The sequence below is a fragment of the Parasteatoda tepidariorum genome, chromosome 2 (genome assembly GCF_982258835.1).
Source record: "Parasteatoda tepidariorum strain Cologne lab strain chromosome 2, Ptep-v5.0, whole genome shotgun sequence".
Lineage (NCBI taxonomy): Eukaryota > Metazoa > Arthropoda > Arachnida > Araneae > Theridiidae > Parasteatoda > Parasteatoda tepidariorum.
Window position 1 is genome coordinate 77,762,975 of NC_141756.1, and position 18,592 is coordinate 77,781,566.

Here is an 18,592-nt window from a genome sequence, read left to right on the forward strand (position 1 = left end):
TGTATAATGAGAAAATAAAACGAACAGCTTTGTAAAAGTTGAAAAAAAAATTTATACAGACATTTTGGAATTTAGTTACAAAAGTTGCCTAGCGATGGCATTGTACTCTGTACAAAGTTCTTCAAAGAAAACAAATGCTTTCTAGAAGAAAAAAAAGATTTATTTTCTTTCTTTTTCTTTTTTTTTTTTTTTGAATCACAACGAAATTCTTCAAAATGTCTGAAGATCGCACTGAAGAAAGGGCACAAACAAACTATGAAATTTGTCGTTACCCTGTGTAGTGTGTTACGGGAAACGAACACACCTATGGCACAGATTAATTCCACGGGATAGTTTCGGTAGATTTAGTCTTTAGATGTATTTATTTACTCATTTATTTATTTAGAAAATAAATATTTGTTACAAAATAATAAAAAAGGATATTAATAAAAAATTAAATTTACTTTTTTCCGGCAAATGGAAAAGTACCCAAATAACAAATTATTAAAAATAGGAATTATATGAGCTTCATTAATTGTGTCTACATAATATGCCTTTCATCTACATAATATGCATATTATGCCTTTCAGTTTGGTGAATGATTTTGTATTGATTAATATCCATGTATTGATTTCTTTTATCCTTTACGAACAACTGGTATTCAACTAGAAAAATAATTAAATAATAATGACTACAGTCCTGCGAATACGCGAAAATATTTTAAAATTTATAAGACGAACATGCGGTAATTTTTTTTAATTATTTGGATTCTTCCAAAATTGCAATAAGATTTTGACTAACAAAGTAATGGGTTATTGTAGGATGAATTGCTAAAAGGATTATCAGAATCGAAAATGAGGAGAAAAAAAAACCCCGTTAAGACAAGTTTATCAGGTAAGTGAAAACGGAGACATTTTACGGAAAAATAAAAATTACTCGGATATTCGGTGATTATGCGAAATAACTTAAATTATACGGTTTTACGCATACTTATCATAATTTAGAAAGCCCTAATAATGACTAATTCTTTCTAAAAACACTAAAAGCATTTAACTCTACTGAAATGCCTGGGTAATTTTCCACATCCCATGTAAAACTCTAGAATATTTATCAAATCGTTTTTGAAATTAAGACCTAACCAAAAATATTTTATTATTACTATAACATTATTAAATATTTAAGCAATAATTAAAATTTTCACTCACTTTTAAATGATTCATGCATCTTACAGAAATAAAAAGGTATTTTTTTTTAGCATTTTAAACAAATATCTACTAAACTATTTTAACTTAAACTGAACCCCCCCCCCCAAAAAAAAATAAGTAATTATTATCACAATCAAAATTTTTCACGTAATTCCAGATATATCATAAAACATAAAAGTTTCTTGAACCAAAATAGAAACTAAGTGCTCGGCATTGAATAATAAAATAACTTCGGCGGATTTTAAGTACGTAACTTGCGTTCCATGTTATTAAAATCTGCGGAGTTTCTTTAATGAATTTTATCAAGCAAGTATATGAAGTAATTCGAAGAATTTTCAAAAGTTTTCGTTGTTAAAAGATTAGCAACACTTCGTTAATTGAATGGATTTTTCTAAATCTGCAATTTGTTAAAGTGGTTTTGCGGAAAACAATTAGTTCGCCATTAGGTTCTTGTTAAAAATTAGAACTAAGTAATAAAAAGAAATTATTTACAAAAAAGAAAATTATTTCGCCAACATTATTAATTTCAGTAGAAACCAAAGAAAAGAAACTTACAATAAACGAATAGGCAATTTCTAAAACGGCTGATAGTTCAACGTTGTTTGTTGGAATATTTTGCTCAAAACAAATCTCTTTATATAAAAGCGAAAATCTGATATGTTCGCTAATAACTCGAGAACGGAGAATCGATTTGGATGTTTTTTTTCCCTACAGTTTAAAAACTTTTATGGCGTGATATGTAAACAATCACCATTTTCCTGCGTCATTTATTTCGGGCGCAATATTGGCAATAAAAAATTCCATTGTTACAGATTTATGTTTCCCATATATTTTTTTGAATATATTCATCAATTGACATGGCGTTTTTTGTTACAGATTGCTAATACAGGGTGCGTATCCAAATCTTCCAACAATTCGTCTGCCTAGAACGTCCCAAACATGCTCGATTGGGTTCATGTCTGGAGAACACGCGGGCCAAAGCATCCTCATATTTCGGTGTCTCCGAGCTGTTAGCGTTAAATAACTGTTTTCATAGGGGGTTGTTGCACGTCTGCACCCTTGCCCTGATGTTCGGCTTGCATTTCCAGTCTCCAAAAAGCGGTTCCAAATCCTGGAAATCACACTTTGTGAGACTCCAATGGCTTCTGCCATTTCGGCTTGTGTTTGGCCTCCCTCAAAAGGGGGCCAACTACTCTTTGATTCGGTTAAATGACTTCGTTGAGACATCGCACTCATCGAAACAACGCGCTTACTAAATGTCGATCATTCTTTTCCGCTTTTCCTAAACATTAGGAAAGCCAAATCAAATTTGCAAGCGCTAAAGCGTCGTCTTCGACGTCAAACTCGAAATTGGCATACTGCGAAGTTTGATAATAAGAAAATTCTTCCATAAGAAATGTGTTGTTGTTACTTTACGTCGCACTAGAGCTGCACAATGGGCTATTGGCGACAGTCTGGGAAACATCCCGGAGGATGATCCGAAGACATGCCATCACAATTTTGATCCTCTGCGGAAGGGATGGCACCCCAGCTTCGGTAGCCCGACGACCTGCGCGCGAAGTCGAGCACTTTACGGTAGCACAGTTTAACGAGGACGAATACCGCACACCCTCGGTCCCTACGCAGACTGACCCAAGTGGTCACCCACCCGCACACTGACCGTAGCCAGTGATGCTTGACTTCGGTTCCATAAGAAATATATACAATTCATAAGATATATATATATATATATATATATATATATATATATATATATATATATATATATATATATATATATATATATATATATATATATATATATCAAAATGAAGATAAAACAAAGGAAAATTGCAGACATATGAAGAAAAAAAAAGGGGGGGAGAAAAAAAACAAGCAACTGGGGGAGGGGGGCAGGATAAAAAAATTTTAAAAAATCCGGAAAATAAAAGATATAATCTTTTTATCAGCCCACACGATTATATCCGCAAATAAAAGTGCTTTCTGATATTGTATCAATATAGTCAAAGCAAAATATATTAATACAATAGTGTGAGGAGCACTCAAAAAAAATTTTTACAAAAATTATATATATACATATACATATACATACATATACATATATATATATATATATATATATATATATATATATATATATATATATATATATATATATATATATATATATATATATATATATATATATATATTCTTAACAATAACTTGAAAATTCAGAGTAATAGTTTAAAATAGAATTTTTTACTGCAGCAATTTCATTAAGAAATTTTAATCAAAAACTCGTTCCTTGTAAACAACTTTCTCAGAAGGAAAGGGAGAAGAAGAAAAAGAAAGCAGCGCAAATTGCAACTAATTTTCTCTTAAATTATATCATCAAAGTAAATTTAATCAGCACATATCTGATCAAACACTTTATTTTCCGTCCATTACATTTTGTCCCTGGGAAAAATAAAAAAGTCAATTAGTCGGCGATAAAAAGTAAAAAACCTCGTCTCTTTAGCTTTCACGCTTCAACTACTTCGATTTAACTCAGCCACCTCCTTTGACCAGCCTTTTTCTCGATTTTACGATTTTCTCGGAATAACGGAGCTAAGTTTACGGTTTCTTTCGAATCATTAAATCAAAGTTCAGCGGTATAACTACACAAACAGAATAATAAAATAGTAAACTTAAGTGAAGAAGAAAAAAAATGTATCAGATATTCTTTGACGCATATCTTTCAACAGTCAATTTATTATCACAGCTTGAATAAGATATAGATCAATAGAGAAAACAGATCTAATAAAGACATCTTAATAAATAAATAAAAAAAATTCTATAGTGCTGCCAGAAAAATGCTTTATAACTCCGTTAGTTCTAAACTTTTTTGAATCAAGTCAAAATCTTAACTCTTTTAACTCTTTCTCTTTAAATTCTTTTTCTTCTTTCTCTCAGTTATAAGTGTCTTACTTGATCAATTAAAGCTGTACATAATATGCTAACCATATATACTATGCTAACTATATATACTATACTAGCTATATATACTATATGATGAAACTATATATACTGTCATAAAGAATTACCTGGGCTTTTAAACGTGCAAATAACTTAAATATTTTAAAAGTTAATAAACTTTTTTTAAAAAATCACTATTTTGGTCAGATTTTTCTCCCTGGATAAAACTTAACAAAACCAACAAATAATTCCTCATTTTTGAAAATTCTTTTGGCAACTTCGATACATAATCAGTTTGCTTATGTTCTACATGGCTACAAGGACGTCTTTGTGTTAAGAAATATAAATAATTGAAATATTTGTGAAAGAATCTTTGTAAAAGAATATAGAATGTGTTAATTAAGAGAATTGATACTTGTCGGGCTTGGTTACTCGAAATAGAATGGGAAGAACAACTGTTAGTGTTAACAAATGCCACGTTTCAACAACCAATCAGGATCGAGATACCCACATTACGTCACTTGTAGGCATCCTATTGAAAAATAATAGAGAGCAAACGCCCTAATGGCATATGTGCTATTGTGCTGGATTTGCAAAATAAATGAATAAATATTGAGAATTCAAATTCAAGGCCGAACTCGATGGTGGGGGAAAGGGACAACTGTCCTGTGGCCCTGGACTACTAAAGGACTGACCAAAATTCCTTACAAAAATAGTGTTCATTAATCAGTTTTTTTTTTACAAGAAAATTGTAGAGAATTTCTATATCAATATAAAAACTACAATTTTGTATAAAGCGTCTTCAAAAATTCTACAAACTAAGGAGGGGGGAAAAACTCCCGCAATAAACTTTGTCCTTTATTTCAACTGCAATTCTTTATTTTAAATTTTTTGAAAATTATTTTGTTAAAGCAGTCAGAAAAAAATATTTTGCACATTAGTGAGAAGATTTAAAGCCTCCTTTTAATTCAACAATAAGATGTAGATAAGCATTGAAGAACAATGTGAGTTCGTTCATCTATTCGCTCACTGTCATGAATCACACAACCAGTTGAGCCACGACTATCAAACGGCAACGGATGATAAGCAATTATAAGTGGTCATTGTGATGAATAATAAAAATTTTATGCCCAGGGATCGTGAAATATGGTCTCACGCCCGCCATTAGTGACCAATAAATTTTGAAAAGCGACTATAGGCTTAGTTTTCTCAATTAAGACTTGACATTTTTTTACGTTAAAAAAATCTCAAAGTTCGCGATTTTTCAGACTGAAATATCATATGATAAAATAAAATTCAAAAATATCGTTTGAGACTCAAACGATATTTTTTTCCGTTCTCTCTTTTTTAACAAATCTTATTTTTATATTATAAAAGTCTTATGTTATTATTATTGTGTATAAAAATCTTATTTTTCTGATCTTTGCTCTATCGCATATTTCTTAAAAATTTATGATTTAATGTTTTGTTAAAATATCATGTTTTAAAAAAAAATTGGATATTAAAAAATCATGTATATACCGAGTTACCTGCGGTTTGGCGGTCAAAAACCTCGAAATTATGATGAAATTGATGCAAAATCAAACTTGCATAGTCGAAAATCGAAAGGTGATCATTCGAGATTAATGAGCCCCAGAAAGATTTATGAGTCGTAATAGTTTTGCTTCTAAAATATCGGAATTTTAAAAATTACTTAGAAATCCAAGGGAATAACTGCCGAAAAAGTTATTTGAAAAACCACGAGAAATCACGATGAAATCGGAGCAAATCGAACGCGTGTGACAAAAAGTTAGCATTCAAATGCATGTTTCGAAATTAACATACCGTAATAATATACAATTAAAAATAATCAAGATTTCAGAAAACCATGTAACAGGGATGAGATTAGCCAAAACACAAAAAAGCTGAATTTCCAAGATAGTAAATTTTACGCAAGCGCAACCCTTTAATAATAAATTCCAGACAGTTTAAGGTAATAAATAATGTGTTGACATACAATTGTGTACTAATCTATTATTATAAAAACGATTACATTGATACTTAACATTTAGTGAAAAAAAAATTACCAATTGAAAAAATAAAGCTGGAAATTATATTTTTCCTCAGTTCACATAAGAGACAATTACTACTTGAGAAACTACCTGGTTTAGCAAATTAAAACTACTAAGAATATACATTAATATTTCATTTCTTTTAATAAATACTGTTATGTGATTTATAGCAAATATATCAGTAATATTACTTTTTAAATTATATTGGAAAAAAATACTTTAACAATGGAACGAATCATTATGTTCATATTATAGGCTAATCTAACTACAGCCCTCTGAAACATATCAATAACAGTAAAGTAGAAATATATAGTAATTCCCTAACATACAAAAATTGCTATTTTAGTTTGAAAAATTACATGACAATCAGCAACTGTTTAGATAATTGTTTCTTATTTGATAAGAATTTTGCATTTTATAGCATAAATAACAGCAATTATAAATAAAATTTTGATGATGAGTTAATTAACTCTTTTTCCCCCCCAAATTTTTTTTAATTAAATCCCTTTTTAAGTAATTGCTTTTGTTTGCTACATCTTTTATGTTTGCTATATTTAGTCGTTAGTCCATCTTCAAACATCTTGTGACAAATCCTATTTTTTCTTCTTTCCAGTTTCTCTGATGTTGTAACACATACATATACTAATAATCGTAGTTAGAAAAACAGTCACCTTTATAGTAACTAATTAAAAAAAATTTACTTCTAACAAGAATCGAGATAGTTGATCTTAAAATTGCGTGAATATGAATAACAATTATGGATTTTGAAATCACATGAATATGAAACTAGATATACGATTTTGAAAATGAAAAAATACAAACTGGGATGTAGAATTTTTTAAAAGCGTAAATACAAATCACGATTCATAATTTTTAGAGAGGGTAAATACGAATCATGATGCGTAATTTTTAGATTGCATAAATAAGAATTATGATGCATAACTTTTAGAATGCGTGAATGCGAAACCCAATGCCTTATTTTAAAATCACGTATAAATACGAAAATCAATGTTTGATATTATAAACCGCATGAGCAAATCAACACATTGAATTTTAAACTTGCGTGAATACGAATCGCTACATAGGTTTTTAAAACGACGTAAATACGAATCACAATATCGGATTTTTAAATAAGAATCGTAAATAAGAATCGCAACGTACAATATTCAAATCGCGCGAATACGAATCGCAACACGCAAATATGAAAAGCTATGTTTGATATTAAAATCGTGTGAATAAGAATCAAGATATTAGCACATTCCAGGCTTGGGATCTCTAAAAGGCTTGTCAGAAGCAGCGTCGTTTGAACTATGAAAATCGGATCTATCTGGAGGGCGGGTAAAAAATTCGGAAAATCTTATCTGCTGCGTGTAAAAGGGGAGAAAATAGGTAAAATAAGTAAAAATGAGAAAGGATTGGTAGCTATGTAGTTTAAATGTTCTGTTTCTCTTTGAAAATCGGTGAATTTTCTGAAAAAGCGGAATACTTATAAAAAAAATTAAATTTTTACAAAATCAGAATTTTTGATAAAAAGGCTGAAATTTAAGAGATAAATGTGAAAAAAGCGGAAATCCGCTAAAAAACGGAAAAATCTCATCCCTGATGTAAAAAACCTATAAGAACAATAGGTGAAAAATCGCATAGAAATCAGAAATCAGATGAAATCAGTGAAAAATCGAGCCTGTAAAAAGATGCTCACTTACATGTGCGGTTCGAAATTTCCGGGACGCATTCATTCCGTTATGCCAGTGTTTCCCAAAGTGTGGTACGCGTAACCCCAGGGGTAATGGAACAGTTTAGCGGGGGTACGAGTTCTTATGCGAAATATCTTGCAACAAACGAAAATTTCAAAAAAATTTTCGTTTAAAAACAAAGCTAGCCATGAAAATTTACAATTACGTATTTTTCTATTGGTTATTTTTTGCAGAGTTAACAGTTAATAATTAGTGGTGTCAACAGTGGCCAGTTGTGATTTTTAACTTTTGTGCTTTTTTCTTATCCCCAGCAGCTGTTATCACAGCAAAAACAATATCATCCTTCTCACTGATGCAAATGAACTTAAACTTATTAACAAACTTTGTACCAAAAAAAGAAAAATAAACATATTTTTAAAAAAATTCATTCATTTTCTTATTAGTGATACACAGCGTTACGAAAAATTTAGAAAGGGTACACAAAAGTCATAAGTTTGGGAAACACTGCATTATGCAAACCATTAAAACTGATTCTACTTCACTTTTAGTGATGCATTACTTTATCACAACATCTATGATAATGAAGAAATGCAAAGTTCTTTCTTTAGAAGAGAAAAATCAAAGTTTTATCAAGGAAAATGTGATATATTATGTAAAACATTTGTGTTTTATGATGTAAAAGTTTCAACAATAGCAGATAGTATGATATAATTTCCCTTCAGATTTCATCACTATTAAAAAGAAAGAGATAAACTTTGAAAAGCTTTCATACATCAAAGCTCTTTTTGAAGATATTTAATGTAAGCATTGATTTTTGATAATTTTAAACTCTGGTTTAATGAACTCCCCTGATTAAAGAAGAGAATAGCATTGATAATTTTGTTTCCTTTATTAATGTCTATGACTACGTTTCAAAACTTATTATTTAGAATGAACACTAAGTCTTTCTAAGTAAATTGTATTATATAATGAATTTAAACTTTTTACTAAAGCTTGCAATATGTTGATGAACAACAAATTAGTTTACAAGACCAAAAAAAAAATTGTAAAATCTTTTGAAAAAAAATTTTTTTTCATTAAACTAGCATCTATACAGGGTTTCTATACACAATATACATATTTCTGTATATATATTGCCTTTCTTGTATATTTTTAGAATCATTGGCAGAAATGAAGTAAAAATAGATATACACATTAGGTTTGCAACTTAACATAAAGTTTAGAAAAAAAAATTTCAAATCATCATCACTGTTAACATCAATTGAGACTGAATTTAAATCTTAAAAGTACTTTCATCTTACAATCAAACTAGATTTTATTCTTGTCTCACTTGATACTGACAACAATAAAGATTCATCAGATTTTGTCAACATTTCTTTTAACTTAGTAGTAATTAAATTTTAAATAATGCATTTACATTTACTCTTACATCATTTTTAATGTGGATTCAAAAAATGTATATTAAAGGCAGTGGTTTTAGAACACCCCACATATCTATAATTCACACTGTCGAGCAAAAATTTAGACACTTTAATAAAATTTATATCCTTAAAATAAAATAAAAAAATGTTCTTTTTACCAAGTAATATGGTAATAAAATTGCGAAAAAAAAAAATAATAATTTAGTAATAATATAATACTACTAATAGATTAAATACTAGAAATAAAAGGAAAATGATAGAAAAACAAAAATCACCTAAGTTTAGATTAGAGTTTTCCAATCTTTTTTAACCATGCAAAGCTTAAGCCATTCCAAAATTGTTGAGGGTCCCCAATTGAAGAAATATTGAATTTTTCACTAGTTAAAACTTAAAAAATATATTCAAAACACAAAGCTAGTTGCCTTTGCCTTAATCCGATTGACCCTTTGTGAACCTTGCGTACCACATTTTCTGCAGGAAAAAAGTAAAGTAAAATTATGCCAGCTAAAAGTTTATATGTAGCTCCACAAAATTAATTTCCATTATATTGCATTGAAAAGCAGACCCACATCGGATTTGTGACAATATTTGTTCAACTTTGTTATCTAGTAATTTTTGAACCCAACCCAGAAGACAGGGAAACTCTTAGATGTAACAATGAAAAGTTTGTCTTCAGATTTTTCTTCTGAAACCAATTTGCTTTTGCATTACACAAAGAAAATCACATAAACCTTCCACGGCTAGGTTGTCTACAAAGGCTCACTGATTCACAACTCATCTGCCGCTGAAAGCATTTTTTTTTCCCGTAAACACTGAGGCTTATTTGGGCAAAACATAGCAAAGGAATCTAACAGGGGAGAAAAAAACAATTTTTTCCTTTTTCTCCCATCTAAAAAATTGAACAACAAAGAAAAAAATACTAAATTATTAATTATTACTTCCATTTCTTCAGGTATATTTACCAAAAACAAATTTTAAAAAAAAATTTTAAGAACTACATCGGATTTCCATGCAAAGTTTCTTTCTTAAAGTAGTTTAATCAAATCTGAAAGTTAATCAATTTATTTTATTTCACTTGTGATACTTTTTTTACTAATTTTCACTTTTTTACATTTTAAGTTCTAGAATTCGGTATGATATTCTCTCATAAAATTTAAAACACAAATATTTTACTTTATTTTTAGTCTCCCTTTTTAATATATATAATAATACTTTGTATTAATTTTACATTTTATATGCATAAAACTACATATCGGTTTTACATGCATAACACAAAGTAGTTTCACTTTTTATATCTATAATACTAAATATCAGTTTAAATTTTCATAGGTATAATACTATGTATCAATTTTACTATATATATGTATAATACTACAATCAGTTGGTCCACCTAAACTAGGGGCATGCACAACCTGTGGCACGCCAACTGTTGATGTGCGACTAACAAAAGCTTCTCAATAAAATAAAAAAAATTCGAAAATTTTGAATCACACATTTGAGTCATCACTTTATGACGAGCACAATTTACCAAGATTCTATTGTAAATCTATGCTTCTCGATCGCTTTTTCTGCCGTAATTGATTTGGAATTTCGCATTTGTTTTAAAAAACCCAATACTTTTAACAGAACATTAGGATACTTAAATTTCGAATTTGAGTAAACACTTTCCGTCTCTTTTATTTTTACAGTTATAACTTATATGCAAATGATTTTTCAATCCTTTATTTCTTGCCAGTTTGTTTACAAATTTCCATGAAGTTTTTAAAATCCTGTTACATTTAATACAATATTATAACTTGTGAGTTTCAAATCGTGCATTTAATTTTTTATATATTTTATTCGCGCACTTTTTGACTATCTTTGCTTACCTCGATTTCATCATATAACAAAAAGATTTTTTTTTTAAAAAAAAACTTTTTTAAAAATCTGTTTTTGCAACGCTTTTCCACGTGATTTTAAAAATGCCAAATTTTTACTTAGACACCATTATGACATGCGAGTTTCAAATCGCACATTTAAATAATCACTCTTGACGCGATTTGCACATACCGATAAGATTGCAAATCCAGGTTGTTTTTCAACTATTTTTCGTTATTGCTTTACACTTTCACATGGTTTTAAAAATTCTGAATTTTATTATGACATGCGAATTTTAAATAACGCATTTAAATATTGACATGCTTCATTCGTGTTGATTATATCCTAATTTAAGATATTTATTTCTATTTATTTATTTATTTTTTGCAGTTATTGCAATATTTTTCAACGTGATTTTGGAGATAATGTTTTTTTCCAACAACGATGTTATTATGACAAGCAAATTTTTAATCATGCAATTAAATAATCACTTTTTGATACAATTTGTGTCATATTTCATCGTCAATCCAAATTATTATTCCATCGTTTTTTTCGGCAGTTAGAGCCAATTATTCTAATACTTTAATACAATGTAATACAGAATACCAATATTTTAATACAATGTAATTGCAGCATAAGGAATTCAAGAAGTGTCAGAAAACGTGAATTTTTAAGCTGCTCACTGTTCGCAATTTTTTTTATTTTTATTTTTGTTACTTAGGTGATTTCTTCAAGCGAAAAATAAATAAATAAATAAATAAAACTTTATTTAAAATTAAAATTAATGAAACCTCTAATAATTCAAGAAATGGAAATAATATCTGAAGTATAATACTAAATAAACATTGAATCTTATTTTGTACTATAATAGTTTTATTTTAATCTTGTTTTTTTTAAACCCTATAAAGTTTCTATGAATTTATGTTACTCATCAAAATATGTATTTATTGATTTATTTATACTTTTATACTGTGAAGATAGCATTTTTTTTTTTTTTTCAAGTTTGAAATTATTTTAAAATGATTTTTTGTACTAAGTGATATGACAAAAAAAAACACTATTTTTTTATCCAATTTTTATATTTTTTTGAATACATCAATTTTTGATAATAAGGGGAAAAAAAATTTATTTTTTTTTAAAGAATCAGTTTTTTCATTTTTAAATATATTTAAAAATTAAAAGTATTTAATTTTCTGAAAACATCACAGATAAATTCCAGGGTTACTGATGTGGGGGGATTTAATATTTGTAGTGGTAATTACACCACATTACTCCCCTTCCAGAATTTGATCTGTTATAGAATTCGATGAACGATTACCACTAGATGAGTCATGCTATTTATATCATTTTCACTCATTATATATTTTTTCTTCATTTTTTTATAGCATTTTGTTCATTATTTTTTTGGCTTATTATTTCTCTTTTTTTTGTAGCATTTCGCTTAATATTTCTCTTTTTTTCCTTCATTTTTTTTTCTTTGAGCAGTATATTTTATAAGCAAATCAACTGTTTAATGTGGACCATCCATCGATGTTGACAAGTTCATATCACGTCCGCAGGTCACCAATGTGGGGGGTTTAATGTTTGTATAGGTAGTTACACCACACTGATAGAAAAAATCATTGCTTATGTTTACATAAAAATTTTGTTATTTGCCATTAACATGTCTAAATACGCACGCGAGTGGCCCTTTGTTGTTCAACCTGCTGTGCAAGTGGCCATTCACTTAAAAAAGTGGTGCACCCGTAACGTAAACAAACTCACAGCTTTGCATAATTACCAATGGCATTTCTATGATCTCATGAAATATGTATTTCAAAAGCAAACTTAAGGTGTGGAAAAGCTACACAAGCTTGCTGCTTTATGTCTCTTTAAAATCATACAGGTAAAGTAAAAATACAAAAAATACAAATTATACACGAACTTGTCACTTTGCAGCACTTAAAATAATATATAACTGATTTAGTGACCAATTCATTCATCTATACAAAATTCATGGCATTGTGGGTCTACACAGTCTTCAAGTTTTGAAAACATCAGGTAGAAATAACACAAAAATTTATCAATAAGTCACAAATCAAGCTTCAAGACATAACCCATCTGGTCATAATCTACTAATATTTGACACCCACAAAATAAAATTAAAGCTTGAAACACTTTGGATACACAGACAGACCCAAATATTTTTTTAATATTTAATATATAAAAGATCAGTGTGGCATACGTTAACTGAACATCTAATTTACTATCTATATATGAAAATAACATTACCTGAACTTTCTCAATAACACCAACGATGGCATTTTGGTCTGTAACATCAACAACCTGAAGTTGCAAATTATAATCTTGTTCTTCTAACCAATCCTGCAACTCACAAAGCTGATCAGCCCATAATTTTCCAGGGCCAGTTGTTGGAAGAGTACCGCCAAATGTGATTCTAGATCTTCGAGCTACAAGAAAATAAAAAAACTTAAAGTAACAAACTATTGACAAATAATCATTTAATTACCAACATACATTAACTAGATATAGTGAAGTGCATTGAAAGAAACATTATATAGAAAAATAAAAATTATAGAGCTGCAAATGTAAGTAGAGCACACACATCACCATAATTTTTACCCTCAAAAAGAAACCACATGACTGGAGGGCCAATTGAGAGAAAAATTTTCTACCTTCCATTTTTTCTTATTTTTTCAATATAAGAAAATCGATGCATGTTCACAGTGGCGCTACTAGCACTAAACTTATGCGCCAAGCGTAAAATTTAAATAGACATCATCTTTTAGTTGTATAAGCGAACCTACCAAATTTAATTTATCTAGCACAACTCCTTTTTGGAATATGGATTTTTTTTTCTGTTTGTAAGTAGCTTATAAATATGTTAAAACTAGCTTATATAATATGTTAAATCTAGTTTATAAATATGTTAAAACAAATCCTTTAAAATAAAATAAAATTTTTTAACTAAAACACTTCCTAAGCTGAATTCTAAAATATGATAGATACTTTATAATTATGTACAAGTATAATTAATAAAAATAAACAAACTTTAAAAAATAAAATTGCTTTATACAATTTTTTATAGTTATTTTGTACAAGTTTTTTTTTAATATATAAACATTTTTATATGAAATTTTAATAAAAATATATTTTAACAAGAGTCTTGTCCAAAAATTATCCAATATTAAGCTGTTCCACTAATTTTAATGCTCCTGAACCTTTTAACTTTCCTCCATTGCCAGCATAGGTAAAAAACATAAATCCATCAGAAAAGAAAATGCATCTCAACTGACACACAATGTCCTTCTCTCTCTGGAGAGAACACTGGTTTTTTGATGAAGAAAAGCTTTCAACTAAAATTTTCGAAAAAACGCAATCAATGTTCAGGGGAGCAAAGATAGTATGATGTTTTTATGTAGGTAATTGAAAAGATATTTGAAGTAATTATACAGATATGTTTTAAGATATTCATATAGATATGTTTTATGTGTACATGTGTTTGTTAAATTTTATTTCGCAACTCTCTAATTAAAATATCACTAGCCACTACTGAAGTAGGAACTCAGACAATTAAATGAAATTGCTGTCTTGCAGTTCTGAATAATTCAACAAAATGAAATGCATTCATATAACTAAAAAATATATCCTTATGTCAGTGGTTAAATTGATATAAAAAATCTACCTGATAAAGTTTAAAAAATTTACAATTTGCTTAAAAAAATAATAAATATCTTGCACTGCAATAGCATTAGAAAAGTTTAAAATTTTCTTCAAATAACTAACCTTCCTGGGCTGATATATCTGAGATTCTAGAAGAAAATGTGTCCAATGGCATAGGAGATGGGCATCTTTCGTAAGGACGCAATTTCTTCAATAGCTGAGAGATTGTGTACCATTCAGAAAACAAATTATTAGCACTCCTTTTAACAGATGGTGGGAGAATTAAGGATGCTTTCTGGGCTTCGTTTTCAAGATCATTTTGCTGCTGCACAAGCTTCGATATTGCGGTGTGATGGCTAGTTACATCTTCTTTGGGTAACTGTTAGAAGACATTTAAAGTAATTGATTAGACAGAAAATAAGAGAAAACAATAACACAATTAAATGAGTCAGAACTTTCTAATATTGAAAGTGTTGGACTGTTAAACTACTTATCTAAATTTATGAAGAAAAAAAATTTATATTACACAATGGATGGGGTGAGGAGCTATTAAATTATCATCACCAAAAACTTTATACCATACTTATTCACAAATGAAACTCATAAAAAGGAAGTTTATATTTCTAAAGATATCAAAGTTACAAGAATCATCCATATTTAGGGTAATTAGTACCAAAATAAAGAAAGCAGAGATGGCCCTACAGTAATGCATGCCCCTAAACCTAGTGCATTGGAGGATTACAAGTGGCACTTCTATCAGTTCTGATATCACAGAAAGTTAATGCTCCTCTTTTATTTTTATTAATTCTTCTCTTCCATTGTCCTTACCAGCCCAAGCCAAAACATGTTACGCCTCTTTCTACAAGGTCCCTCATTCACAATTATATTTTTCCCGATCTTACTGAACTAAATTACTTTAGTCATTATGGATTTTTCTTAAAGTTTGATAATTATTAATATTTTATGTTCAAATTTAAACCATTGCTTAGGTTTAATGAATAATTTATCACAGATGGAGTCCCTAAATTAATGGAAAATAGAATTTTTATTTAAGACTCCAAATTAAATAATCAACTAAAAATGTTTTATTTTTTAATTATATGGTTTTGGTTTCTAAAAATAGCTATTTTGCATGGGGACTTTAAAAAATTCAAAGACCACTGAAGTCAAGAGCTATGATATGGTTATTATATGCTTCAAATAAAAAACACATTCTCTACTAATTTTTAAAAAAATCTAAATTTTTAACAAATACTAAGAGCATTTTTTAATATAATGGGATCTTCCTACAGTGCAGGGTTTTGGGTAAATGCCTCCTTTGCATCACCCTTTCAAGAGCTTGACTCCCTATTGATTGTTTCTGAATTCTGATTGAGTGATCTTTTAACTAAAAAGATTGAACTAATCTAAAGAGTGAGATAAATTTGAAACTACAAGGAAAGAATAAATTATTTCTTAGCTTGAAGGGATTTATTTATGACTATGTCAACCTTCATCTATCAAAAGGTACCTCAAGATAGAATCGAGTTAACATGCCTCATATACTAGTGATTTGGTAATTAATATTTGTAGTGGTAGTTATGCCACATTACTCCCCTTCCAGAATTTTATCTGTGATAGAATTCGATGAACGATTGCCACTAGTTGATTCATGCTGTAATATATTTATATCATTTTTGCTCATCATATTTTTTCTTATTTTTTTATAGCATTTTGCTCATTTTTTTTTTATTGCATTTCGTTCATTTCTTTTTCCTTCAATAACGTTTATTGACCGGGAGACTATATTTACTAAACCGGATTTTTCTCTTTTTTTAAGAAGTATATTTTTAAGCAAATCAACTGTTTAATGTGGACCATCCATCAATAATGACAATTTCTTATCACATCTGCAGGTCACCATTGAAGAGAAATTTTAATTATCGACTATGTCAACCTTCATCTATCAAAAGGATTACCGTGATGGAATCAGAGTTAACATGTCTTATATACAGTGATTTGGTATTTAATATTTGTAGTGGTAATTACGCCACAAGCTTAATAAATAGCATCAGTTCATTTAGCAGCTACAGACCACTTTAAAAATAAAAAATAAAATAATAAATACGTGGTTTCAACAAGCTCTCAGAAAACTAATTCTCCACACCATACAAAAACTATCCATGTTTATTTTAGTTCTTACCAGACATAGAAAACCAAAGAAAATAAACAAAACTTTTAGTCAAACTGATTTGTAATAGAATAAAGTTATGAGCAGGTATAAATCAAAGATAATATCATGTAAATAACCGGAAAAAATATTTGTTAGCAGTTTAAATTGCAACAATGCATAAAACCCATTCTGCTTGAATAATTCAGAGTAGATTACACATATTTTAACATCGATTGTGACCTTCCTCTAACTTTAAACTGTAATGTGACAAATTTTACTTTACTCAGAAGAATGGTATGAAAATAAACCCAGAACAGATAGAAAAACATCCTTTTTTAAGAAAAAGAATTTAAAATACAGTATGATTATCAAGAGATCAGAATCGGTTTTAAATTTCATAAGCATTAATTAATAAAAACTAAGTTTTAAACAAAGAACTAAACTTACTAAGTTGTTTTCATCTACTTTCCTGCCAGCACTGTACAGAGCAAGGCGACCTTCTAAATCTTTCTTTGTTTCCTGTAACCATTCATTCTCTACTTTAACTTTTTCTTGAAAGGAAGACAGATCACGAACATATAACTCTAAATTTTGACGTCTATCAGGCAGTATACTTGTGATCTATATGATGAAACAAAGGATACATAGTGAAACATTTTTCTTGACATGGAGTAAAAAAATAATAAGATTCAATATTAACACAAATTGTGCATAGCATCCTTTTAAAGGGACAGTTTTTTTTTTTTTAAAAAAGGAGAAAAAAGTCGTAGCATTGTTACAGATTTTTTTGCAGAAAGATTTTCATATTGATAAAGTAAAAAATAAATTACTTTTCTAGAAAGCGAAATTTACACGCAATATTTGAATCATGCATTTAGATAATAACTTTTTAACACACCCAATTTATGAAGACAGTATGATAAATCAATGTAATGTTTCAATTCTATTTTCGACATTTATTGATATTGATTTGCATGCAGATTTTAAATATCCCGATATATTTCAAACAATATGGAAAATTCAAATCATGCATTTGAGTATTTACTTTTTAAGGCAATAATTCTATCAAATTTTAAGCAATTATTGCTGTTAATTTCTTCATAGTTTTTAAATCCGATATTTTTTATATATTATTTATTACAACAGCCTAATCTCGAAATGAAACATGCATTTGATGAATCTGATTCGCATGATTTCGTCATCGATTTTCAGTTCGTCAATTACTACTATGGATTTCATGATTTTTAATTATTTTTTTATTGGGAATATTTACAAAATCCGAAGAAGGAAATAGTATCGTTATTGATTTCCCCATAGTTTTTAAGTCCAATATTTTTTAATATGATATTATTTATTACAAAAACCTAATTTCAAAATGAAACAATGCATTTGAGGAGTCTGATTTGCATGATTTCGCCGTTGATCTTTAAGTTCGTCAATAACTATTACGGATTTCATGATTTTTAATTATTTTTTATTGCGATTTAATTATTTTTCATTGTAATGATAAAATCCGAAGAAGGAATAATTTGTGTGTTGCATTACCATACATTATCAAAATTGAAAACTAAAAGTAAATGTCGTGAAAAACAAAATGAACATGAGTGAAAAACAAAAAGGATGACTCAAGGAA

At 28.7% G+C, this 18,592-nt stretch overlaps 1 protein-coding gene across 7 annotated transcripts in view; it reads right to left on the reverse strand.

Annotated features, from left to right (window-relative positions):
- LOC107442807 (dystrophin) overlaps window positions 1-18,592 on the reverse strand; it is a 238,478-nt gene that overhangs the window by 97,612 nt on the left and 122,274 nt on the right. For all 7 annotated transcript variants that reach the window (XM_087157549.1, XM_087157551.1, XM_087157550.1 and 4 more), the window contains 3 exons: window positions 17,407-17,580; window positions 14,931-15,186; window positions 13,416-13,594 (listed from right to left, as the gene is read on the reverse strand). In XM_087157549.1, the coding sequence (XP_087013675.1) occupies window positions 13,416-13,594; window positions 14,931-15,186; window positions 17,407-17,580 (609 nt within the window). The remainder of the gene's footprint in view (window positions 1-13,415; window positions 13,595-14,930; window positions 15,187-17,406; window positions 17,581-18,592) is intronic.